The following is a 25,519-nucleotide window of genomic DNA, read 5'->3' as shown; positions in this document are numbered from 1 at the left end:
GCTGCAAAGGAAAGGCTTCTACAGAGTGGAAACCAGATCATGGCAGGGCCCAGGACAGGGAAGCGTGAGTGGGTGTCCCAGAGGCTTGGGGACTGACCCCAGCAGCCTCAAATGAGGACCTTGGAACAGGTCTCCCTGGCCAAACCAGCAGAAGACTGGAGGGGCAAGTGGGAGAGTCATTCCTACTTCTGAAGTTCATGCAAGCTTCCCAGGACCAGGGGAGGAACACAGCTGAAATTGGCTGATACTAGATTCCTCCTTAGCCTTCAGATGTCTTTATTTTTATTTAAAAACAAACATCACATTTACTATTTCCTAAAGGTTAGAGAGAAATTAATACTCATTATGAAATGTTCTGTGTGTGTCAACAAGGAACCTCAACAGAGTCATGGAGCTACCCTAAATAAAACACATCTTACCCGCACTTCCTTCCTGCCTTCTTTGTCTCTCTCTCCCTTCCTCCCTCCCATAAAATAAGCAAGAGACCAAACCAAACCAAACCAAGCACATAGGTTGGTTCCGACTACATTTCTGCTGAGACAGTTCAACACACCACATTTACTTTTATCAACTTTCTAAAAACTAGAACATGGTCAATCTAAAAGAAGCAACATGTTTTCATTGTCAATGCCATTACTGTCCAGTCCAGGTAATGTCTGAAACATCTCTGTATCTACTGACTAACTTCTCCTAACAACTCCAAATTAGGTACTGCTCTTATCCCCGTGTTACAGATGAGAAAATGGAAGCACAACAGGGTTAATTTGCCCAAGGTGAGAGAGCTCTCAAGTGTCAGAACTGGGATAAGAATCAAGATGTTCTGTGACATGAACATCCCTTTGGGTGGCAGGGGAGTGGAGGCATTAAATTTAACAATTTACAGAATGTAACATGCAGATCTTAATGGAATATTCCTATATCAAGATGCACAATCCCCAGAAAGATGGTTGGTCTCATTCCCAGTCTTGGCTACCTCCACCCACCAAGGCACCAGCTATTATTTCTGTTACCACTGACTATCCATTTGGTCAAGAGCCTCACTCTCACAAAAGGAACTATACCTAGATTTCTGTGTCTGGCTTCTTTTTTGCTCAACATATTTTTGAGATTCATGCATATCCTGGCATATATTAGTCATTTCCTTTTATTGCTTAGTGACCCATTGCATTATTTATTATAATTTATCCCTTTGGGTGCTATTGTGAATGAAACTGATGTTTTAAAGTCTTTTGTAGATGTATGCTTTGATTCCTATCAGGCAGTGCTTACAGAATCACAGGATACATGCATGTTTAACTTTAGAAGAAACTATACAATTTTCTGCTATAGTTATGTCCCTTTTGACCACTCCCAACAATACTCATATGTGTGTTATTTCACATCTCTACTAGAATTGATGATGATTGGAGCTTTTTGTGGCATAAACTTTGCCTGCTCCAACACTGTGATGATATGATGCTATGCTTCCTGAAGCTTTCCAAATTTTCTAGAAATTTTATACTTTTGGTTTCACACTGAGGTCTATGAGCCACCTTAAATTAATTTTTGTGTGTATTGTGAGGCTGCATACACAGATATGCACATATTCAAAATGTGTTTTTAAAAACTTCCCTAGTCCCCCAAATTACATTGAGTGCAGGCATTTATGAATAAAATCAATTCCCGTATTTTAACTATATCCTAAAGCCTTAATAAATTTGCTTAATTGTAGTAACTGTAAATTCCTTAGGATTCTCCATATATGTGAGCAAGACTGGGAAGACAGCTTCATCATTCCTTTTGCATTCTGTGTGCCTTTCAGCATTTTTTCCTCATCTGGCAGGAGCAGATAGACACTGTTGCCTTTCTCTCCCATCAATCATTCGGTCGCTCTTCATTAAACGTGTTAGTTTTTCTCCATTAAGTGTATTAGTCATTCTCCATTAAGTGTATTAGCTGGGCAAATTATTTTCATAAAGGCTTTTGTCAGGTTTAAGAAGTAGTCAAGCTTGTTAAGACTTTTAAAAAAATTTGAATAAGGAGTAGACAGGTAGTACAGTGTTTAGGCCACCTGCTGAGACAGTCACATCCTGTGTCAAGAGTGTTCCGGTCAAGTGCTGGGCTACTGGGCTTCTGATCCAGCCTCCTGCTGATGCGCTCCCTCCTTGGGAGGCAGCAGGTGAATGGCTCAGGAACCGAGGTCCCTGTCATATGAACCAGCACAACACTGAGTCCCAGCAGGTGAACGGCTCAGGTACCGAGGTCCCTGTCACGTGAACCAGCACAGCACTGAGTCCCAGCAGGTTAACGGCTCAGGAACCGAGGTCCCTGTCACATGAACCAGCACAACACTGAGTCCCAGCAGGTTAACGGCTCAGGTACCGAGGTCCCTGTCACGTGAATGAACACAACACAGAGTCCTAGGCTCCTGGCTTCAGTTTGGCCCAGTCCTGGCTGTTGCAGGAATTTTGAGAAATAAACTTGATTTTCAAATACAATGAAAAATAAATTTTAAAAAAATATTAAATCACTAACAGATTTTTCTCAAATACTTTTTCAACCTCTATGAGTGTGACCTTAGGGTTTTCTCTTTAATTCTCTCAATGTAATAAATTCCAGTGATGGGTTTTAAGTGATATACCAACTTGTCTTCTTGAAATAAGGCTGACTTGATGTTGCTGCATTATTCTTTTTATATTTTGGGATTAGATTTACAAATCTCTGTTGAAATGTTTTCTGTTTCATGAAGGATACTGGCTTATAGTTTTCTTATAATTCTGCAATTTTGGTAACTCAGTGTAACAGCCTCATAAAATGTATTGGGAAGTTTTATTTTGTGAAGCAGTGTGTGCAGACTTAGAATTATTCCTACTTTAGGGGCCAGCGTGGTGGCGAATCAGGCTATTCTTCCACCACCTGTGGTGCTGGCATCCAAAGGGAGATGGTTCTAGTTCCAGCTACTCTACTTCTGATCTAGCTCCTTACTAATGGCCTGGGAAAGCAGCTGAGGAGGGCCCAAATCTTTGGGCTCCTGCACCCATGTGGGAGACCCAGAAGTAGCTCCTGCCATCTTTGGACCAGCTTAGCTCTGGCCTTTGTAGCCCACAGAAGGAAGATCTCTTTTTCTATTTGTTCCTCTCTCTAACCCTTTCAAGTAAAATAAATAAATCTTTAAAAAAATTATTCCTACTGTAAATCTAAGGTAGGCTCTATCAGTGAAACTCTCAGAACTCAGTTTTCTTTGTTGTAAGGCATTTTGATGTGGATTTGATTTCTTTCTTTTTAAAAGATTTACTTATTTGAAAGGCAGAGCAACAAAAAACATACATGTATATATACACAACATATGCAACATGTTTTATGTATGTTGTATGCATATATACATATGTGTATATATACATATATTTGTTTACACACATACACACATATATTTGTGTGTGTGTGTCGGGGGGAATCTATTGGTTCACTCCCTAAAGGATGCAACAGCCAGGGCTGGGGCCAAGCTGAAGATACGAGCTAGAGACTCCATCTTGGGCTTGCACATGGGTGACAAGAGGCCCACGGGTAGACAGACCATCATCCCTGCCTTCCCAGGTGCAATAGCAGGGAGTTGGAGCCAGCACTCCAGCATGGGATGCACCACAACCCTGGCCCCTGGACTGACTGCTTTGATATCCATATATATCATTGGTTTCTTCTTGAGAATCTGCCTTTCAAGATTTTAAAGCTTTCTACATTTCTAATAGCACTAGGGTTCTCCAGAGAAACAGAACTACCAGAGTACATATGATAACTTATTGAAGAACCGGCTCATGCAATTATGCGGATGGGCCAGACTGAATCCCGTAGAGTGAGCTGGCAGTCTGGAGGATTAGGGAAGAGCTGAAGCTGTAGCTTGAGACAGAACACAGCCTAGAGACAGAAAACGTCCCTACAGGGCCCTTCGTCTTTCTCCTTAGCCTTCAGGTGAAGGGCTAAGACCTAGCCACATGATGGAGAGTCCCTGCTTTACTCAGTGTCTAAGCATTTTCTCCCTAGCAGTTCTTAAGGTGCATCCCAGAGTCACTTAGGCTATATTTTCATTATGCCGCAATTCGAAATATTTTCTATTTAGTATGTAATCTGTTCAGTGACCCACAAGGTTTCTTTTTTTTTTTCAGAAGTGTAGTGGTTAATTTTCAAGTATTTAGGATTTTGCATACTGTTTATTGTACAGCTCATTTCAATTCTCTGAGATTCACTGAGGATTATTTCACGGCCCAATAACATATCATCTATTCTGATCAGAAGAATCTGTGCACTGAAGCGTCTGGGTGGAGGCTTCTAAAATACCAGATGGTTAAATTGCTGATGGGATTGTTCAAATCTGCCACCCTTATTACATTTTTTGTCTGTGTGTTCAATCTGTTCAATTACTAGAAGAGGAATATTAAAATCCCCAATTATAATTGCATTTTTTCTTCTGTTTTAGTCCTGCTTAGATTTTCCAAGTACTCTGAAGATCCCCTATTGATTAAGCACTTAGGATTGTTATTTTCTTAGAAATGACCCTTTCATCATTGTGAAATGTCCACTATTGCTTGAACTGATATTGACCTCACCTGCTACTAACATAACCATTTTAGCCATTTATGATTAGTGTTTCCATGGCATTTTCTACCATAGTTTTAAATTTTTTTTCTGTTTTCAAAGTGCATTTCATTTAACACATACAGCTAAGTCTTTAAATCCAGACTGAAAATCTTTGCCTTCTAATGAGAGCGTTCAGACCATTCTCAATTATTATATTCAGCTACATTACTGATAACGGTTGTGTTGAAGCTCCCCCCAGGCTTTGTATTTGCTTTCATCTATGCTCCCTTTTCCCTATTTTCTTGCCGCCTTTTCAGTTCAGTCGAGTCCCTTTGGTATTGCATTTTATCTTTATTACACTATTTTGCAATAACATTTATGTTTTGTTGGTGGCAGCTGCTCTATGGATTATGTATCCTTAACATACTACAATATATTATTAGTATACCCCCTTGTACAAGGTTATAACTCTTCTAATCATAAATTTCTACTTCCCCACCTCAATCCTGTTGTCCTACACTTATTTTTTTGCATAATGTGTCAATCTCCCACTTTATCTTTTGAAAAAAATGTGAAGGAAACCTTTTTGCGTTCACTCACAAACTTACCATTTCCAGCACTCCTACTGTTGACAGCAGAGTCGTGATGCTGAGCAGCAGAGTGAGCCTCTGCTGGACGCGGACAGGAGTCTCAGAAGATGCCAAGACACTGCACTCTCGTGTCCTCTGACTCTGATGCAATATCAGTGATCATTCTCCTTTGCTCTCTGGTTGATTTTAAGGGTTTTTCCTTCACCTCTGTTTTTTCAGAATTTAACAATAATTTGCCTAACTGTAGCTGTGTGTGTTTAGCTTGTTCAGACATCACTCTACTTTGAGCATCTGTGGGCTGATATTTTTTCATCAAATTTTGGAGAAGTTTCAACTATTCTTTTTTTTACACTTCACCAGACCACTTGATATTGTCCAATAGGTTACCAAGGCTCTGATCATTTTTGAATGACTTTTTCTTTTCTCCCATGCTTCTATCTATCTAGCTTCAAGGTCACTAACCTTTACAGTATCCAACCTGTTGCCAAACCCCAGCAATTCACTGTTTTCTCAAGACATCACAGTTTTCAAATTTAATATCCAATTGACTTATGTCTTTCAACAGCCTCTATTATTTATTTATTTTTGAGATCCCTCGCCTGTTTACTCATTATGTTGTAAAGTCCTTGCAGATGAAATTTCAACATCTCTGTCATCTTTGGACTTATGTCAGCTGATCTGTTCTTCCTTAGGCAGGTGTTAACTGTCCTGCTTCTTGTCTATTTGGTAAGCTAGGTGAGGAATGCCATGTTGTTAGGGAATGCAGGTTTTGTTGTCTCCCTTTAGAGTTGGTTGACTTTTGTTCTGGTATAAGTTTTTCTACTGGAGAATCAAAGTTGTGCTCTCCAGGTTTCATGCTCTGTGAAGATCATTCTAGAGTGGTGCTCATCCCAGGGCTTGTGTAGCTCTACTCCACTGTCACTCAGCACTAGGAACTTTCTAGAATCTCCATTTACCCCAGTGCCTTCAGTTATTCAGGCCAGAACCTGTAAGAGTTTTAGCCTTGAAGAAATTCAGTATGTTACTGGGCAGATACAAGGAAACCCCGCTGCAGCTTTCTGAAGCCTACTCCTGGACATCTTCCTGTACAGCAGCCAAACCCACAAAGTGCCGTGGTCAATAGCCTAAAATGTCCATTTCTGTTGCCTCCACTCAGACTGCTGCCTGGTGGGACGCACTGCCTGTTACTCCTGCTTGGAAAGTGTCCCCAGGGAAACAATGGGGGTGACCTGGAAGCTCATGTTTGGGGTTTTCTCTTCCCTCAAGGATCACAGTCCTGTATTGTCTGTGTTCAGTGCTAACGGGAAAAAAGTTGCCCTTTTTTTAATAGCAGAAGAGTAAGTCTGGTCCCAATCAACAGTAAGTTTAATTCTAGTCATGATTCCAACCGGAACCAAAGCTTTGGGTCTTCACTCACGCTAGATGTTGTTTAGTTTTCCAACTTGACCACTAGACCTGTGCCACCTGCACGCCAACCCCTTCAGACATGTGTCCATCCTCAAACATTCTGTACTCCATGCACTGTTTTCAACTTGTCAAAGACAATATCTTCCCCCTCTTCTCTGGGTTTCCTTCATGCTGTAGTATCTACCTGTAACATTTGTCTAACCACTCCTACCTCTTGGCTCTTGCTTATCTTTTTGAATCAACACAAACATCAGTTCTCCTGGTATTTCTGTCACATTTTCCCGTAACAGCCTGAAATTTCACCCAACTAAAGGCATTAAAAAAACTCCACGATACCTTCTTATTTAATCTAAATGGTATTTACTTGCTTGATTCTAAGTTCTATGAGGGCAGTATGGGAAACAGCCTGCTTGGTTATCACAAACATTAGTCACCTGCCTTTGTGCCACTTATGGAAATACCAATTAAGGATTTAGGCTAATAAAATACTGGATAAACCTGCTCTTAAGATACCCTGAGGAAATCTACTTAAAATTCTACTCTAATTAGTAACCGATCTGCATAGACCTTGCTTATACTGCTTTGGGTGTCCTGATTTGCCCTCTAACAATATGGCCCTAATAGCCAAATTTCTTGCTTCAGTCATTTTGCCTCCCCCACTTCCATCATTCCATATGACCTTCTTCAATGACATTATATGTATCTTTGCTGTTCGGTCGTACTGAAAGCCATCACAAATATCTAACATATTTAAATACTCCTAAGAAATAGAGCTACATTTTAATATTTAAACCCTTTTCTCAGGCATGTTAGTAACCAAGGTTGAGAATTAAGTGTAGGGCAATTATGTTCTCACCATGTGCCTATGCTCTTAAGAAGGAAATCACAGATATAGTGGTTCTGACCACTGCAGGCTAGAAACAGAATTCCAACTAAACACATGAGGACCTCCTTAATTTAGTGGCTATAGCCCAGAAAATGTAAATATAATGGTGCTGGAGAACATAACATAATGGCCTGAGTAACCAGCTGATGGGGACTCACCAGGTTGTGGCTTGGTTTTGCTTCAAAATTTTAGATCCCCACAGATCTCACAACAGTAATTCAATCAAAAGGGGATTTAATACACATAAAAATACCTACCAAGGTAATAAAACATTTCTATCCAGGAAAGTTCCCCAATGATATTTTCAAGCAAAGTAAAATAAACTGCTTTCCTTGGACAGAGAAATACTATGACTTGAAAACAAATTATGAATGAAAATATTTTAAAAGTATTTGAAAGTCTGGCACAATGGCTCAATGGCTAAATCCTTGGCTTGCACATGCCAGGTTCCCATTTCGTGTCCCAGGTGCTCCACTTCCCATCCAGCTCCCTGCCTGTGGCCTGAGAAAGCAGTGCAGAACAGCCTAGAGCCTTGGGATCCTGCACATGCGTGGGAGACCAGGAAAGAGCTCCTGGTTCTTGACACTGGATCAGTTCAGCTCTGGCCATTGCAGCCACTTGGAGAGTGAACTAGCAGAGATGGAAGATCTTTCTCTCTGTATCTCCTTCACTCTGTAAATCTGCCTTTCCAAGAAAAATAAATCTAGCAAACAAAGTCCATTTAATAGAAGGCTGAAACAAATGACTAAGATCTAATTTTGGAGATTTTGCAAGTTGATTGTATTTTCTTCATTGTAAGAAACTTTGAAATGTGACGACTGCATGGAATTAGGGTTGAGAAGTTAAGTAATCCAATCAAAATCTCACGCCTCCATATAACTACGCACCTCTTTGGGAGAGGGCTGAGGGAGGAAGAAAAACCTAAAGGTCACCCAGAAGAAACAGCTCCACGTGGAAGAGTAGTGTAGAAGGAGAACCATCCCAAACACACAGCTATTCCTGACAATACACAGTACAAGTCACCAGTACATGTGTGTGAACATATTTTTTTCCTTTCTAGTTAATCGATAAGTCACAACTGCAGAAAGAAAAATCACAACTATAATAACAGTAGGAGTCTCAATAAAAAATGAGAAATATGAAGTCATTTCTTACCATTGATGTCACCACCAAGGCTGGAGAAAATCCCATTGTGAGATAGAAAAAGAGTTCAACCAACTTGTACCTACAAAGGAAATGTAGCTAATTTTACTACCATTTACATAGCAGATTTTCCTTTTTTTTTCTCCTTAACAAGAATAATATTGTTTTTAATTGTAAAAGGTTTACTATTCAAATAAATTGCACTTACGAGTACAAGAATTAGGCCTCTGTGACACAACACAGTTGAGTGATAATGAGTGAACATTTCTTTCAGAACTGAAAAGGCAGCAAACTTAGAAAATGTTTTCTGCCAACAGTAGCGAGTTGGAATCCCATCCACCTAGCACTGCACTAGAGTGTTTTCCTTCTTTACCAATCTAGCTCAGAACTATAAGAAAGTGAAATTATGAAGAAAAATGGGGTTGCAGCTAGGGGCCTACTTGATCAGCGCAAAGGAATAGCAGCCTGGTGGAAAAGGCATGCATTTCCATTTGACTCTGTCCTGTATGAATACAGACTCTGATCTGTTAGGCTTATCATGCCAGACCACAGGATATATGGAAATTACTAAACGACACAATATAATAAAATCCAACTTGTATTTCTTCCTCAAAGGCAGGGACCAAATTTTAATTAAGTTTGGATCTGCAGGGTCTGGACCAGTGTACCTGCCATGATTTGATTTGTGCAGTCTACCAAATTAATGGCTAAGCATGACTCATACCTTATTCTTCATGTTGTATCATCAAAGCCTACCGTAAAGCAATCCTCTCAGAGAAAGAATGGGTTTATGGTTTTGGTTTACACCAGCGAGCTTGCAATAAGAATTGTCTTACTTTACTTCCTGTTATTTCCAAGGATGTAAATTAGGACTTTGAGTCCAAGAGGCAAACTGTTCCCGTTAAATTTGCACATGCTTCATGGCACTACAAACAGTTAGGTATAATAATGCCAGTTACGGTCGATAAGATCTTGTAAGTGGAGTGTAAGATCAGAATTTAATGAAAATTGACACTTTCTTCTAAAAAACAATTTCAATACTTTCTGGTAAGGTTTTTTTTTTTTTTTTTTCCCCCAGCAGAGCCTGTTTGAAGCACATTCTAGGTTTTTCATGAGGGAAAAGTTGTGCTGGGCACTTAATACCTATTATCCTCAAATTTTCACAGAAACCTGGAAAAAAGGATTATTTTATTATGTGACTCCCAGAGGATATGGCTAAAGAGCCTCAGGATGAGAACTGAGGTCCTGCCGACTGGCCACGTGGTCCCTTAACCCTCTCACACCACACCTGTGCCACTTCTACCGTCTGGCAGCAATCTGTCCACTAACAATGAACACCAAATGGTTCTGAAGAGCTAACATATTGGAAATAATGTAGATTCTACCTATGCGTTTCTAGAGTTTTTGAAGAACAAACATAAAATGATATCCAAAGCAAGGTAAAAGGGAAGCAGTTCATTTAAAAAGTCATAAATGTAAATTATTCTCTTACTTTTCATGGTAGAGGAATACATAAATTGTTCCTCCAGCTGCCATGAGCCAGATAAACCAACGCATGTGAGATGCCAGTGGTCCGAGTTCCCGCAGGTTTAACCTAGAAATGTACACACGACAGCAAAGAACGGAAGCCATCAATCAAAGCTGAGTCTCTGAACCTGTGTCTTAGTCCCTAACAACGGAGTCTTGGCGTAAGCAGGGAAGAACAGGCACTCCACACCCCACGGAGACATCTCAGCCATCTGGGTACGATTAATCAGAGAGAAAACTGTCATTCCACCTCTCAGTTAGAATTCTACAGAGGTTTTCCAAATAGAAGCAGCTAATAGCAGACATGTAGAAGTGAGCCCCAGCACACCTACGCTGCCCTAACCCCCCGTTAGGCAGATGAAGCTACAAACGCTGTTTGCCTTTATGTTTCTGACCATGCATTTGGGAGGAAACTGCTTACAAAGCTTAGAGAGCTGAACTGAGATCATGAACACACAGCAGATATGCCGCAAAAGAGACCACGTGTCTCCATTTTCAACTCTGCCAAAAGAGAACACGAGAATTTTCCCATCATACGTTACGAACGACATTCTGTCAGAATTCAGGAAGGGATGGAGAGAGGGTGGCTACCAGGGGGGACAAGTTTGCAAGTGGGTAGAAGGAGACTTCTCCCGTCCAAAGCACAGTGGGTAACTATGGCCTGACCTCAGCCAACTGTGTTTCCAAACATCCAGTAAGGAGTCCTACCACCAAGAAAGGATCGACACCTGAGGTTTTGAATTTGCCAATTCGTCTAAACTGATTCTGACATGTTAGATACACTACGGAAATGTCACACTATACCCCATAAAATATACCACACCACACGCCACCTAAAATAGATGTGTAAAGAATTTTAAAATGAACTGCTGTAATGTCTGAATTTTACAACGCTAAAAATTCACTGACACTTACTATCATGGACTATAAATGAGAAAAAAATGCTGCAGCTGCCAAATCAGTTGCAGCGAATGTGAAAGGCACTAAGGGCAGGTCCAAGACAACATGTAAACAAACCACATGCTCTGCTATTGGTCACGTCAGCTCTCATCACAACATTTTCTCCCTTCCTTCCTTCCGTGAAATTGAGGTGTATTTCACAAAAGTCTAAGAATTCTTGCTCTGATAGGAAGCAGACCTCTAATTTAGTAAGAGGTGCTGGGGAGAGGGAACACTTGTTACTCCAGCAGATAATTACATCTCTTTTGAGTTACGGAACCTATGTTGATAGAAATCTAGAGGCCTGCCGTTCCTCATGGCTGCAGTTGCCAATGACTGAACATGAGTTTGAGTATTTAGAATTGGATCATGTCTTAAGAGAGGAAAGCCAGTCTCTTTGGTAATGGGTTTAGAAACAAAGTTTTAACCTGCACCAAAGGGGCAGTAAGATCAAGAAAACTGAAAGAATAATAAGTATTTTGAAAGTAGCTTGCTTTTTCTCTTGCAGTCTTTACGGCATTTCCACATGAACAACTCAATTCAAAGTACTGTGAACAGCAGCCACGGTATATGGAGGACAAAGGTCGCATATTTTAGAAGTGAGCACATCATCGACCCAAAAGTTCACAGCACTTCCTGTGGAACAACCCAGTGCTATGCGGCACCACAGCCGAATTCACCCCTGCAGATCTACGGCTCAAGGACACCGTACTGCAAAAACAAAATGCACGTGTGTTCATCTTGAGTGGAGAGGGTAAGGCATACCCATGAGGGATGAGGGATGAGGGCTGGGACAGCAGGGATGAAGACTTCCTATTAAAAGAACAAAGACTGTAGCTTACCATGGAGCATAAGAAGCAGCAATGAAGAAATAGATGACCATTCTGTCACACATGTGGAAGCAGTGCTCCACTGTCCTGGTGGGAGGAGGGACAAACAAACAATGGGTAAGACACATAATGCAGAACAACTCAGACTGCAAGCAGGGATGTCACTCCCATCCTTATTCTCATTTCTCAAGGCATTTATACCTTGGCCTTCAAAGTCACACAGCTTTTAATAAAATATATATATATATATATATGAATCTACAAATGAAACATTTATATTTTACTTTGCAGCCACAATATATTCTTACCAATCATGACACACAGGAGCAGAGCTTCTCCATAAAGATGTAAAGTGGCTAAAACACACAAAAATCTGTGTTTTCTGACATTTTTCATTTCCTTTAGATCCTATCTAACAAGAATGGAAATTCCTTCAGGGCAGACTACCACCCTCTCGTGCCTATCACAGGGTAAGTTACATTTTCCTGTCTCTATGTAGAATGTCTTCAGAGGTTTCTACTTCACGTCCATGGGTCCCTAAGACAGCACATGGTATTAAAGTCAGTGACAAAAGCAAAGAAAGCTGCACTTGCGGCAGGAGAGCCGTCCCGAATGCCAAGGAGCTTACTCTTCCCCATACTGAAAAGTCAGGAAGTGCATGTGCAAAGATGTTGCTCACTGAGATCTGTTCAGAAAATGGATTACACAGAATATGCCCTCCAGTGAGGTGACTTACAAGTACAAACAGGAGCAGGGATTTGGGGGACCATGTAAGATGCTGGTTGCATGCCTGCACCACACACTGGAGCTGTTGATCCCAGTTTCCTGCCCGATGTACTGCTTGGGACACACCAGTGATGGTTCACACAGCTCTTGTCACCCAGGGGGAAGACCAATATTGGATCCCTGACTCCAGAATTTTGCCTGGCCTAGCCCCAGCCACTGGAGGAATTTAGGGAGTGTTACCAGCACATAGAAGCCCTCTTGCTTTTCAAAACAAATAAATGAAACAAGATTTTTAAGTACAAATATTGTATAGCAAGGTGACTACAGAAGAATAACATCCTGAAAATGAATTGGAGGGGGAAAAGTAGAAGAGAGGATTTTGAATATTTTCACCAGGAAAAAAAAATCATAAATATTCAAAGACATAGTATGGTACCCTGAGTAGACGAGATCGGGCGCGTTCAGGGTGGTATGGCCGTAGATGGCACCCTGATTTGAAAATGAAAAAGTACACATGTATCAAGACCATCACCCCATAGACATCACCCTAGCAGCCCAATTTTATTGTATCATTTCAAAAGAAAAATAACATCTAAGAGAAAAATGTGCAAACTCGCAGCAGCACTGTCTTGACTCCTAATTTTCAGCGTCCCTAGAAAACATGAGTAGTCTAGTGGAGTGCTAGAAGTCATTTCTCCCTCACTGCATACAGTGCTGATGGCAGGAGACTGATGAGGGCTTGTGTGAATTAATACGTGAAAAATGCACTTGTGAGAGAACGATTTTAGTCTGCTAGTCAAAAGCCACATTATCCCTTGTCGCAATGGAAGTTGAGGGGCAAAGTCACAAACACTGGACTTAACACTTTTCAAATCTGACAGCATTTAGACTCCCCTGTGGAGTCCAAGAAGCCCAGAAGATGTTCTTTAGAAGGACTAGAAGTATTAGGACGGGGAGGATGTTTTCTGTTACGCCCCTTGGGTGACGTCCCTCCCAAGGTTCGGGGCCTTTCTAATTCTGCTTTCTAGACTGTGACATGCTGCTGGAGCCGACAGACAGAGCTAGAATATATTCAAGATCTCTCCCCCACCTCTGACTCTCACCTTCCTTCCAGGCAAGCGGAAACATCTCTCCTACAGTATGTGTGAGCATTAGATGTGATAAGGCACGTCACATATTTAGAACGGTAACTAGCACATCGTAACACCTAACACATACTCAACAGATGCAAATGCCCATCTGCCTTTTACTTAAATTAAGGTTTTATCTGAATATTTTAGAAGTTTAATGTAGAGCAAAAACCTGCATATGGCTTAGGCTTACAGCAGCACCATGTCCAGGTTCAAGAGCCCAATTGTAGTTTTCCCTTCCTCTGCAGCCCTTGGCAGGGAGACAGTGAACGCCAAAGTAGGCATCTACATACAACTCTATTGATTCTGAACTCGAGATGTCAAAACCAAGTCGGCTGAGGCAACCACAGCACAGGACTGTGCCAGGAAGGTAATAAAGTGCTCTGCCTCCAGTCTGGCCTCTGGGCTGGGCAGCAATGTCTTAGGGAGCAGCCCCAGGACCAGAGAGGCTCTTCTGAGTGTGTCCCCCAGGGCACCCTGACGACTCAATGCTGCGGTTTCGTGTTGAGCCCAGGGTACTGTGATCTTATAGGAAGGAGGAGCAGAATACAGACATCTGTGCAATTCTGGAAAGAGTATGACCACAACCACACGAAGCGGGGAGTCCGAGTTGCAGGGATGCTCCCTTCTGCTGTTCTCACTCACTCAGCCAAGTCAGACTACTTCTCTGAGCGTCAGGTTCCCCGAGAGAAAAGCGGTACAGAGAGGTGTTCTCTCAGGCTCCTTGGAGCTCTGAAATTCTGCAGAGCAACATGTCAAGAAACCAAGAAACCACCTCGCAGATCCACTCCCGCTCCTAAATGAAGATGTCTTTTTAATATTAGATTGCTTGAATAGTTTTGAGGTTTGTTTACAGTCTATCAAGTCAAAAGGTATATTCAATTATTCATTTAAATCACTCAGTCTGCTCTAAATCCTCCCCTTTTAAAAATAAACACTGCCCCTTTGGGTTTAATCTATGAAATTATTGCAGCATCAATTTCACAAGCAGCCTGTTTCTGTCTACACAGTGTCCTGCAGCTCACGTTGCTGTCTCCCAAATTAACCCTTCCCTCAGAGGGATTTTCATGTCTTCTTTGGAGGCCAAGGGCCACAGTATATTTGGAAATGCCTAACAGGTAATGAGAACAAACAATGTGAACTTTGCATAATACACACAGGACTTCATTCTGAAGGTGTAACTTCACAAAACCATAAAATCAAAGTGAATTGCATCCCCCTTACAACACAGAGTCGTCCAAGTCTTCTGTAATGATCTTCTTCTTTTTAATTTATTAATCTATTAGAGAGTGTGTGCTGGTTCCCTCCCCAAATGCTTACAACAGCTGAGTCTAGCAGGGCCAAAACTGGGAGTCAGAAATGCAATCCTGGTCCCTTAAAGGGGAGACAGACACCCAGATACCTGAGCCATTCCTGCTGCCTCCACCTGCCACCCCCGAGTGTTCATCAGCACAGAGCCAGAGTCAGGAGCTGTACCAGGGAACAGAATTCAGGTACTCGAGTAGAGAAGGCACGTCGTCTTATCTGCTCGTCTAGAAACCTGCCCCTCTTATGTAATTTTCAGATCATTCTCATTTAGATGATCTCATTCACCTATCACAGTAACCCTGTGCGTGAGGCATTAATTATTCTCATTTTAGAAATGAAAGTGAGACTGCATGAGGACAAGTGACTTGCCCAAGTTTAACAGTAGGATTAGAACTCAAAGCTCAAATGCCAACTCAAGGTTCATGAATAACCGCTGCTGTTTAAAATAGCTTCACAGAGTACTTGATATCACTAGAAAAGAGCTCTTAAGATTTCAAGCTGTCAGCTAATATTCATGGTTATGTAACAAAGAGGGAGCCAGCTGGGGCTCCCAAACTCAGTCCGGTCCAAAGCAGATGTCTTACTTTTTGGATAGCATTAGTCTACAAGGCAGGAACATGGCTACTCTTGGTGTTCCTAACTATAACTTTGCTAACACACACACACACACACACACGCAGACTCTGGTTGAAACAGCATGCTAAGCTGTGTACCTTAGGTGGCTCTTTTTCCATGACACAATGTGAAATACTGTAGAAACAATGAAGAGGGCGCAGAGGCCCATGCCATAAATCCATGCGGTTATCTTTTCCCAGCAGTCGTCCGACAGCCGATGCAGGAGGGCACTGCCCACAATGGCCGGAACAATGAGGAACTGAGGAAGGGAAAGGAGAAATAAAGATCCCGGCTGTGAAGGGATTGAAACGTTTGCTAGAAGTACAGAAATTTACAAGGAACAATTAAAAAAAAAATTTTTTAAAAGACTACACACACACACACACACACACACACACACACACACACACACACACACACACACACACACACACAGAGCTGTCTGCCTTGGATAATGACAGCCAAAGCAGTCATTAGCTGCTGCATTGAGAGCAGGTACCACGGTTCAGAGCCCAGGAGCTGCGCCAACCAATGGGATACGAACAGCCAGCCAAGGAGGCAACATTACTCAACTGTTGCAAAACAGATGTTCTTTATCCCAATTTGATCTGATTTAGAGAAGACACTTAAACTACTCAAACACCAGTCTTTCCCAAGAGGTTCTGCCCCATGAGCTACTGAAATTCCAATTATTTTGACCAAGGTAACTGAATGAACCAAATCAATAGGAATTGTGATGCATATAATACCAAACAAACAAAAATGCATTGTTCAAGTCAAATGTCCCGAGTGTGTTCAGCCGCTCAATGTGAAAGCTGTTTACAGCTGTTTACAGGGTGAGGCTTTGGGCTATTTCATTTGCAGCAGCACCTTTGAAATCAGTAACAGTGACGCACACCCAGGACTTTCCTATTCAAAACATGTTAAAAGCGACTGGATTGTGACTGGGAATTGTGCTTTCCATACTGTCTCTCATATAGACATGAATGCCAAGTACCTAGTTATAAGAAAATAATTAAAACTAGGAAACATCTTATAAAAAGACATTCCCACAAGAAATAAAGTACTACATTAAATATCAGAATAAGCATTCTTGGCTACCAATGTAAACCGTTGCAAATTCCTTATCTTTCTTTTTTGTTTCTAACACCTGGTTTTGCCCTCTTGCAACAGAACATTAAGTTTCCTGTATGACACTGGCATGAATTTTCACGTCAAGTTTTCACTGGCTCAGAGAAAAACAGCAGTAATCATGGCAAAAAAGTAAGATTTTATTAAAAATTTTTTTATTTAGCTTAAAATAATTTATTTTACTTGAAAGTTTTTTGAGATCATATCTTTTCTACTTTTTTCATAGTCAACTGTCCTCTTTTTAATGAAATAATGACAGCAGAAATATTATACTGGTTTTGGAAATTTTACAGGTCTCTGAAATCCAGAAATCTGCAATATGATTTTTAAAACTACATTTTCTGTTCTTGACTGTTCTTAATTTTTCCTTAACTTCAATTTGTATACATATTTCTTAATTGTGACACAGTTAGAAAAGACCCATTCTAAACAAATGTCATTCCTAAAGATAAGTTGGGTAGCTGAGTATCCAACCCAAATTTATAGGGACATAAAAAAATGCCAATTATAGGACATTACTAAGAAAATGATGAAAAATGGATAAATGATGAAAATCTGTTGAGTGTAAAATTCATACTCACTGCATGTGTGTAGCAGTTAGCAGCATGTTCATAACAAGTTGGTTTATAGCGGCCATTGGCTGGGGCTCGATGGTTCATGTACCTGTTGAAACCAGAAGACATCAGAACAGCAGGGGAAACCTGCCCATGATTATCTCATCTATTCTAAATAAAGTGGTTATTGGTGGAAAAACCTAGTTACAGGAATAAAGTGTAAGGTACAAAACAGCTGTAACTGGACCAATAGCCGTGATTCTAGAGCAAATGACTCAGTTTATTATTCTTTCAGTTTATTCAACAGGAAAACCCTCTACCATCCAAAAGCAAACAGAAACCATACCCCAGTCTTGCATCTGGCAACCCCTATACCTAAAAACAACCAAAAAGTGACAACCAGATCGTAAAAACAGAAAGAGGAGATTTTCTTAAATGATATACACTACATTTTTGTCTCTCAAAAATTATAAAGCTATATTTGCAGATCCGTAAACCTTTCCGACCACAACTTTAAGGCCTATTCAGCTGGATTCCCTATACTGTACTGCTTGTTCCAACACCAAAAGCTTCCATGATACCTGGCTACCTTTAGACCACCTAAAACACAAGGTAGATTTTTGCTTTCATTCTCCCTTAACTAAAAAAGTTTTCTTCAAAATTCAAACCCATGACCAGTACTTGATACTCCAGTATTAAATCCGTGTATACACAGAACCTATTACACATATAGACATGTGCCCATTTTTCGTATTTCCCTTGGGGCAACTGGTGACAATCAACAGTAGGTGAAAAGTGTATCACAGGACCTAGCGAAACCACAGCACTTTTGTAATTCGGTGGCCGAGTAAGGACTGCCCCCAACTTAGCCAGCACCCACTCCATAGTTCACGAGGGACTCTGGGTTTGCCTGTGCCCAGGAGGAGAAAAGACAGCTGTCAGGATAAAAGAGTGGGGAAGCAGATGCAGAGGAACAATGGGGGAGTTGAAGTCAGGTTTAAGAGGGCAGGCGGTGCTTCTCTGCCCGCAGTCTGCAAGATCTCAACTGGCTAGACACAATCAGTGATCCTTCCGCTAGGGCGGCTTTGTGGAGGACGGACATTAACTACATCCTGACTCTTCATACATTATGTATTCACACGATGAAAAATGGCAGAGGGCTAAACCAAGTGGAAGAACAGTTATGCCAAAAACTAGCTGAAATGTACAACCACATTTATTCTAAACAGCACCTGGCTCACGAGCCAATACCACCTTCCAGAGCTTACAAAGTCTTACTATCCTTTAGTCAAAGAAAATAAAATGTGTCAGTCTCTGCTATCCCAGGTGGACAAGCTACAATGGGATGAATCTGGGACACTAAAGCCATTACACTCAGTACAATGGGTCAGATAGTTAGTGTGTGAAACACATCCTGAGTGAGTGTAATCTACCAGAAAGTTTGAAAACTATTGACAAGAAATAGCTAGCAGCTTCGGAATTTAACCAAGCTATTCTCACATACAAGTCAAGCTATTCTCACACACAGGTAAGTAATTTCCACCATCATCTTTCTTTCCCTTGACAATCCAGTAAGCAATTTTATTAATTTCCTTATGGACAAGAGTGCTGCTAAACAGCCTTTATTAGTGAGAAGGAAAATAATTACCCTCTGGGGAAGGATGCTTTTAAAACAAAGTGTCCCAAGCAATGAGGAATCTATCACATCATTAACCTGATCCCTAACAACAGACCTGTAAGCAGCATAAGCTATTAGGAATTTCAGAGTGTCACAAGCGAGCCGTCAGGATGGATGAGGCTAGAATAAACAGAGTCCTCCATGCGGGGCGCAGCAAGTCAGATTTGTCTACCCACCACCAGGCTGCCGACTAAAATAGCAGTTTATGGCTCTGGCAGCCTCATCTAAAAATAGGCCATTACACAGCAACAGGGATAGACTTCCACATTTTCTCAAAGCAAGTAAGCCAGGATGGCCAGGATGGCCACAGCTTTGTCCCTGCCCACCTGGAAAAACTGAGGTCAAAAACAATACCTGCTGACAATGGAAGGCAGTCCCTGCTGACAGCCAGCCAAGAGCTGGGCGAGGAGGGACAGGAAAGAACAACCACCCTGGGAGCACTTGACTCTCTGGAGTTCAGTGGGACACACAGTACAACTGCTCTGCTGGGAAAATACATACAATACAATTTCCCATTTCTGACCTGCCAGGAGGCAATCAAGCCTTCTCCACAGCCTCTTCAAGAAATCACTCCAGACCAAAACTGAAAAGCAGGCATAAACTGCAAATAAATGCACTGAGTCTAATCTCTTCCTCCCAGAGAGAATGGAAAGGTTCAAGTGGTATGAAAAAGTGTGTCCCTTTACGGGAAAATTCTTTAAGGTGGATTCGCCTTCAGGGTGACCAAATTCCCAAGCAGAGTCATCAGTACCTAAGAGGGCCTGAGAAGTGATCTGGTTCTAGGAATGGGAACTACTGTTAGTAAAGGAATGAGGTAAGCCGTTAGTTCATTCATCTCTTGCCTTTCAACACTTCATTGCCTGCCCCAAAGCCCAGTGCCCTTATGTGGCAACCCCCTCCCTCAATTTCAAAACTAAAGAGTTTTCCAAAACGGCAGACTGACAATGAGAAACTCCTTAGCACACCTGAAATTCAGTCCCAAGTACTGCAACCTCTGAAAGTGGATCTGCAACTCACCAGGGGACCTGAGAGGGGTAGCCCCAAATCCCACAGATGCGGCTTGATTCTTTAGATGCTCCTCACTCTCCAGGGGCAGGTGCTGTCAACACTAACTTAGAATCATATTCCCCATCAGCCCACCCCTCTAACAGTGCTGCGGCTCCACCCCCTGAATCAAGACCCCAACATCTCAAGTCTGCAAAATGTCTCTTAACTGCCTCTCCCCACAGACTTGTCTCTATATGGCAGCCATAATAATCTCACACATACTCCATCCCGCATTTACAACCTGTCTGGCTTCTGGAAGTAATAGTGCAACATGCAAGCTCCATGTGGTCTGACCACCACTACTCTTCTGGCCTCAGATTGCTATCTCCATTTCACCCTGCTCTTGAGGTACGACGGCTCTGTTCTGCTTCTTAAACATTACCCAACAGAGCAGGAGCTTGGTCCAGCAGTTAACACACGACAGAGTCTGGATTTGAGATCCAGCTCTACTTCAGATTCTAGTTTCCTGTTAATGCACACCCAGGGGGAGCAGGTGGTGGCCCAAACAACTGGGTCCCTACTTGCCCATGAGGAGCCCTAGATGGAGTTCCAAATTCCTAGCTTTGGCCTGGCCCAGCCCTGGTTGTTGCAGGTATATGGGGGAATGAACCAGTGGATGGAATCTCTTTGTTTCTCTCTCTGCCATTCAAATAAATGTTCATTGAAATTAAAGCATGCACACGCGCACGCGCACACACACACCAAGGTTTTGTTGCCTCCGCATACTTGCTGTTTACTTCTGCCTAGGACTTTCTTCTCTAGAATGTTCAGCTTGCTTCTCATGCTACAGTCATCACCTGCTCAGATTTCCTAGCCATCCCATGACGAGAAACACTTCAGTCCTTCCCACACAACTGGAGCCCTCATTGTACTCAGCACATATTTTAAAGAACTTGCTTTTTAATTTCGTACCATAATGTGAATTCCACAGATGTCTTATTCACTACTGCACAACATTCAGTTTACTGCCTAAGCTTACTAGTTTCTGAGTGAATGAACAGATAGTCTTGCTACTGCTGACAACTTTGTCTCAATGGGAAAATATCCCATAGTCTTTTGGATTTACTGGGAATCCAGAGGTTTTCTCTGTGTCAAAGAGATGGACAGTCTTATAGCTAGACAAACTCAGAATCTCATAAAAACTCAAAGACCTACACCATAAATGTTACAGGATCCCCCAGCATCACTTGATGGAGCCACATGAAGTGAACCCTGTGCATGATACCTGATAACAGCTCCCCTTTGGAACCGAGCGTGGTGTTTGTTCAGAACAGTGTCTAATGCTACTGCTGATGACTAAATAAAGCAAGAAAACTACCTCCTGCCTATGACTGAATGCTTTGCAAACATGCAGAAGTATCTGCATCCATGGAAGACTTCTTAATATTTTAGAATAAGATACATTTCCACATACTCAAATTATGAAGCTAATGGTCATAAGGCTAATGTGGAGAAAAAAAAGTATTTTCAGTTGAAAAATTTGGTACAGGAAGACGAAGACATGATATCAATGCTGTACACAAAGATGTAGTGATATGGGCAGAAGATGGAGAGATGACCTAGCAGCAGGGGTGGTGGAGACAGAAAATCGAACTCCTGAATCTACCCTTCCTAGTAGTATGACTCTGTGGAAACTCCTTTTCCCTGGATCTATCTGCTCTACCAGACCAAGTATGAAACAGACACCTTTATTTATTTGTGTTGTTGATGTCTAGGTGTCTGGAGACCCAAGTCCGAAAGAAAGAAGGCAACAAAAAGGAACCGTACTCTGAGTCCCAGTGGAATTTCTCACAGCCGGAAGTTTCCCAGACGCCGTGACTAGGTGGGTCGTTCCCCCGGAGCCCTTCTACAAACTTCAGCAGTGCAAAGATGCAGTAACCACCAGGCTTCCGTTCTGAATGAGGCAGCAAGATGTTCAGGATGTCTTATCATGTAGACGCAGCAACAAAGGTAAGACAGTGTTCTTACTGCAATCAAATGCCCCCGAATTAACCCCTCCTCCTCTCTTCTAGTTGCTGTGTAAGGCTATGTTACATGCTCAGCAAAACTTAGAATGGGCATAGCTTTAAAAGGGGCAGCATTGTACTCTCAACATTTTAACCCATGAGTCTCGAAAATCAGACTTCCTTGGTATATTGCTTTTTATTGGCAGACGTTCTTTCCAAGTTGAAATGCACATTCAGAAATCCTTTCCAACACGCCCTCCGATGTAGAAATGGGCAACCGTGGTATCACTCAAATGTTTAAACAAAATTAGAACTAAGTGTTATCAAGAAAGAAACTACTCCGTATCCTCGGAGAACAGGGCTTAGCCTGTGTCCCACCAAAAGGAAAGGGCTCCACTTTTTAAACATGTCCAAAAAGTCCCAAAATGACATTGTAGTAGTGGTTACAAGACTAGTGTTCCATCAGAAGAACATAGTTCAGTCGGCTAAAAAGCTAGGATCCTAAATCAAGTGTTTGGGGGTTTTTTTGTTGTTCATTTTTAACACTTTTGGTGCTTGCGTAGCAAATAGAACAGGGTTTTTTTTTTTAGAGAAGAATTCAAAGAGACTGGAAAGAAACAAACTCTTATTCAAATAGAGAAAGGAAGGGGTAATTTCACAGACTGTGGTCACAGTTCTCTGAAAACAGGAAGCGCCCAGATGAGCAGAAAAGTAAAACCAAATCAAACAAACCACACGCACAAAGCTGCGGGGCTCCCGCCTGTACAATGCCTGTACTCGCGTCCTGGGTCAGGTTCTCTCCAGAGGCTCCTCCAGCCTTCCCTCCTGCCCATCAGGCTCTAAAGCCAGGACCCCTGAGTTCCTTTTGATCCTAAAAGCCCTACTGGTTAGTTTCCATGGGGGAACCAGCGCCAAGGCCTCAACCCCTGAGCGGATGAGCAGTAGGCACAAGTCAACCCACGCCTTCCAGCTGATTTCACGCGCAGCCCACCACCCTTCTTCCCGTGCATTTTTGGGCCCTAACCCTTTGGGGACTAGGGATGGAATGATAGAAGCAAAATGGATGGAGTAGGTAGCAGGCAATAGAAATTGTAAAGAAAATACAAAGAAAAGAAATGTGCACTTTAAAAAGCAGTGCCTAACAATTCAACAATAACCTCCTTAAAAATGTTTATGCATTCCACACCCCTCTGCCATCAGCCGTCCCAAGTCACTAGGTGGTACTAAGTGGGTGATGGTCTGGCCAATGGAAGGCTGACCCAGGAACAAAGGGATGGAGAATTAAGGCAAACGCTGGAGAGGTGAACTTTCACCCACTTAAATAACAAAAGCCAGAGCTTCCCCTGACAACCAGGGGGCCTGACCACCTCGGTCCACAGCCCGATGGGTAAGACCATGGTACCTGGAGTCCTGCGTTACCCCCCAGCTCTCACTCCAGTGAACTGTTCTTCCGGTCGCCTGCCCCTGGTTTCCTAACAAGGGCGCCTCAACAGCAGGTCTCACCACTCCAGGGCTCACTAGCCCTCTGGCAAAGCACAAAAACAGCACCGGCCCGGGGCCTCTTTTAAGCCCCAGGACGCACAAGGGACACCCCCCCTCCCCCCGCCCCATGTCTGGCAAGGCTAAGCTGACACGTCCAGCCTCAGTTTCCCGGTTTCACAGACAAAGCATCTCAACAGTCCAGAATCCCCTCCCCGCCTCAGCTACACAACCAAGCCCTCCACAACAGCGCAGCAGCTACCCTTGTTCCTCGCGCACGGAGAGACCCCACCCGGCGAATCCAGGGATGGAGGCCAAGGCTACAGTGGGAGGACACCCCTGAGGCTGCAGTCCTGCTCCTCAGGGTTGGCTGGGGTCCCGCCTGGAAAGGGGTGCAGGAGGGTGACGCCGATGAGCAGGGAGATCCCCAGGAAGGAGGACATGCTCCGGGAACCGAGGTCCCGAGTGTGCAAGTGTGTCCACGGCACGCAGATCGGGAAGCGGGGGACCCAGGTCAGGCACGAGCTTCAGCCATCCAAGAAAGGGAGGGAATCACCCCAGGAGCTGGTCCCGGGCCAAGGCGGGGGGATGGAGCCAGGGCCCACGCGCGAAGTGGCGAGATCCGGAGACGAGCTCCCGGCACCGAGCGCAGGGCGAGGGAGTGGGGGGGGGGTGCCGTCCATCTCACCGCTGGAATCGATTGTTGAACCGCATTGATCCTCCGCTCCTCCTCCGGGACAGGGAGCTCCGTCTCGTCAGCAGCAGCAGCAGCGGCGGCCGGGCGCGCGGCCCTCATGGGCTTCAGCTGCTCTGGAGGCCGCCTGTGTGCCAGGCAGAGCCCTCAACTGCGCAAGGCCGGAGTGGGCCAGGCCGGGTGGGGGAGAGTGGTGGTCGAGACACGACCGGGGCCAGACCGGGTGGCTTGGGGGCGGGAGGGAGGCAGGCCGCTTAAACGGCCCCGGAGCCTCCCGCCTCCCCGGCTCCTCCGCCCCCGGGGCCCCGCGCCCCGCCCCGGAGCCCCGCTCCACCCCACTCCGCCCCCGGCTCCGCGCTCGGCCAGCCTGCGTGCGCCCGCGGCCGGCGGCGCGTCACGGCGCGGGGCTGCCAATCGGCGCCGGGAGCGGCGCGGCGGGACGCTGCCATTCATCCCTGCCTCGCCGGGCGGAGGGGCGGAGCGCTGGGAAGGGGTGGGGCGCGCCGAGGGCGGCCAGGTGGGCCGGGGATCCTGAGGGGGATCGTGAAGGGGAGAGAGCGGCAGGCCAGAGCGAGTTCCAGCTCCGGTTCTGTCACTCCGTCCTTCCGCGCACGTGCCTTTGTCATTTGGAGGGGTTACCTCCAGCGGAGGCTCCCACTGACTCTGAGTAGGAGGGAGTTGATATTTCTGGAGCGTGGTCCGCCTCGGATTCAGTGAAAACCCAGGAGGAGCTCTCCACAGGGGACCTTTTACTTTACCCCCCAATTTTTTTTTTCGTCCAAGTATCTTTCACATAAAACCAGAAAAGCAACTTGAGTCAGGGTCCTGTCTCTAGACCCCCTAAAAGCGGAGGAGTCACTGGAGGGGAGGTTGATGATGAGTGAGCTTGGTCTTGCTGTCGTCATTCGTTTCGTTTAAATATGCTCCCCTCCCGGCCACGCCCCTCCAACTGGAGACGCTCAGGGCCGGTCTGTTGGGAGTGTTTGCTCTCCTAGCAGGGCAGCAGCGGAATGCTGGGGGATTCTTCTGCTGAATTCTAGTTTCCTTTCCCTTTAACCCCAGGGGCCAGGACCTAGAAGGGTGCTTTCCGGAGCTGTTTCATTAATCTTCCCAAGAACTCCCTCAGATAAGCATTGGCCGCCTCATTTCACAAACCGGCTGAAACCTTGAAGGTTAAGAAGCTTCCTAAGAGCCAAGTTGGGATTCCTACCTAACTTCTTCTCTTATTAAAGACCCACCTCCTTTCAGGACACCAGACGGCCCCTTGAGTTTTAAAGTGGTGCACGTCTTTTTAAACACACACTCAAACTTCTTTTTTGTTTGTTTTATTTTACACCC

At 43.7% G+C, this 25,519-nt stretch overlaps 1 protein-coding gene across 3 annotated transcripts in view; it reads right to left on the bottom strand.

The window, feature by feature from the left end:
• The window catches only part of MMD (monocyte to macrophage differentiation associated), a 73,828-nt gene extending 49,428 nt beyond the window's left edge, over positions 1 to 24,400 (bottom strand). For all 3 annotated transcript variants that reach the window (XM_041000654.1, XM_041000653.1, XM_041000652.1), the window contains exons 1-6: positions 24,176 to 24,400; positions 17,365 to 17,446; positions 15,751 to 15,911; positions 11,886 to 11,960; positions 10,070 to 10,171; positions 8,590 to 8,659 (exon numbers count right to left, since the gene is read on the bottom strand). In XM_041000654.1, the coding sequence (XP_040856588.1) occupies positions 8,590 to 8,659; positions 10,070 to 10,171; positions 11,886 to 11,960; positions 15,751 to 15,911; positions 17,365 to 17,446; positions 24,176 to 24,201 (516 nt within the window). In that variant the 5' untranslated portion in view covers positions 24,202 to 24,400. The remainder of the gene's footprint in view (positions 1 to 8,589; positions 8,660 to 10,069; positions 10,172 to 11,885; positions 11,961 to 15,750; positions 15,912 to 17,364; positions 17,447 to 24,175) is intronic.
• Positions 24,401 to 25,519: the final 1,119 nt, after the last annotated feature.

This window comes from Ochotona curzoniae, unplaced genomic scaffold (assembly GCF_017591425.1).
Source record: "Ochotona curzoniae isolate NIBS_2020 unplaced genomic scaffold, NIBS_Ocur_1.0 scaffold_2453, whole genome shotgun sequence".
In the NCBI taxonomy this organism is placed as follows: Eukaryota; Metazoa; Chordata; class Mammalia; order Lagomorpha; family Ochotonidae; genus Ochotona; species Ochotona curzoniae.
This window is presented reverse-complemented; position numbering and strand designations above follow the sequence as displayed.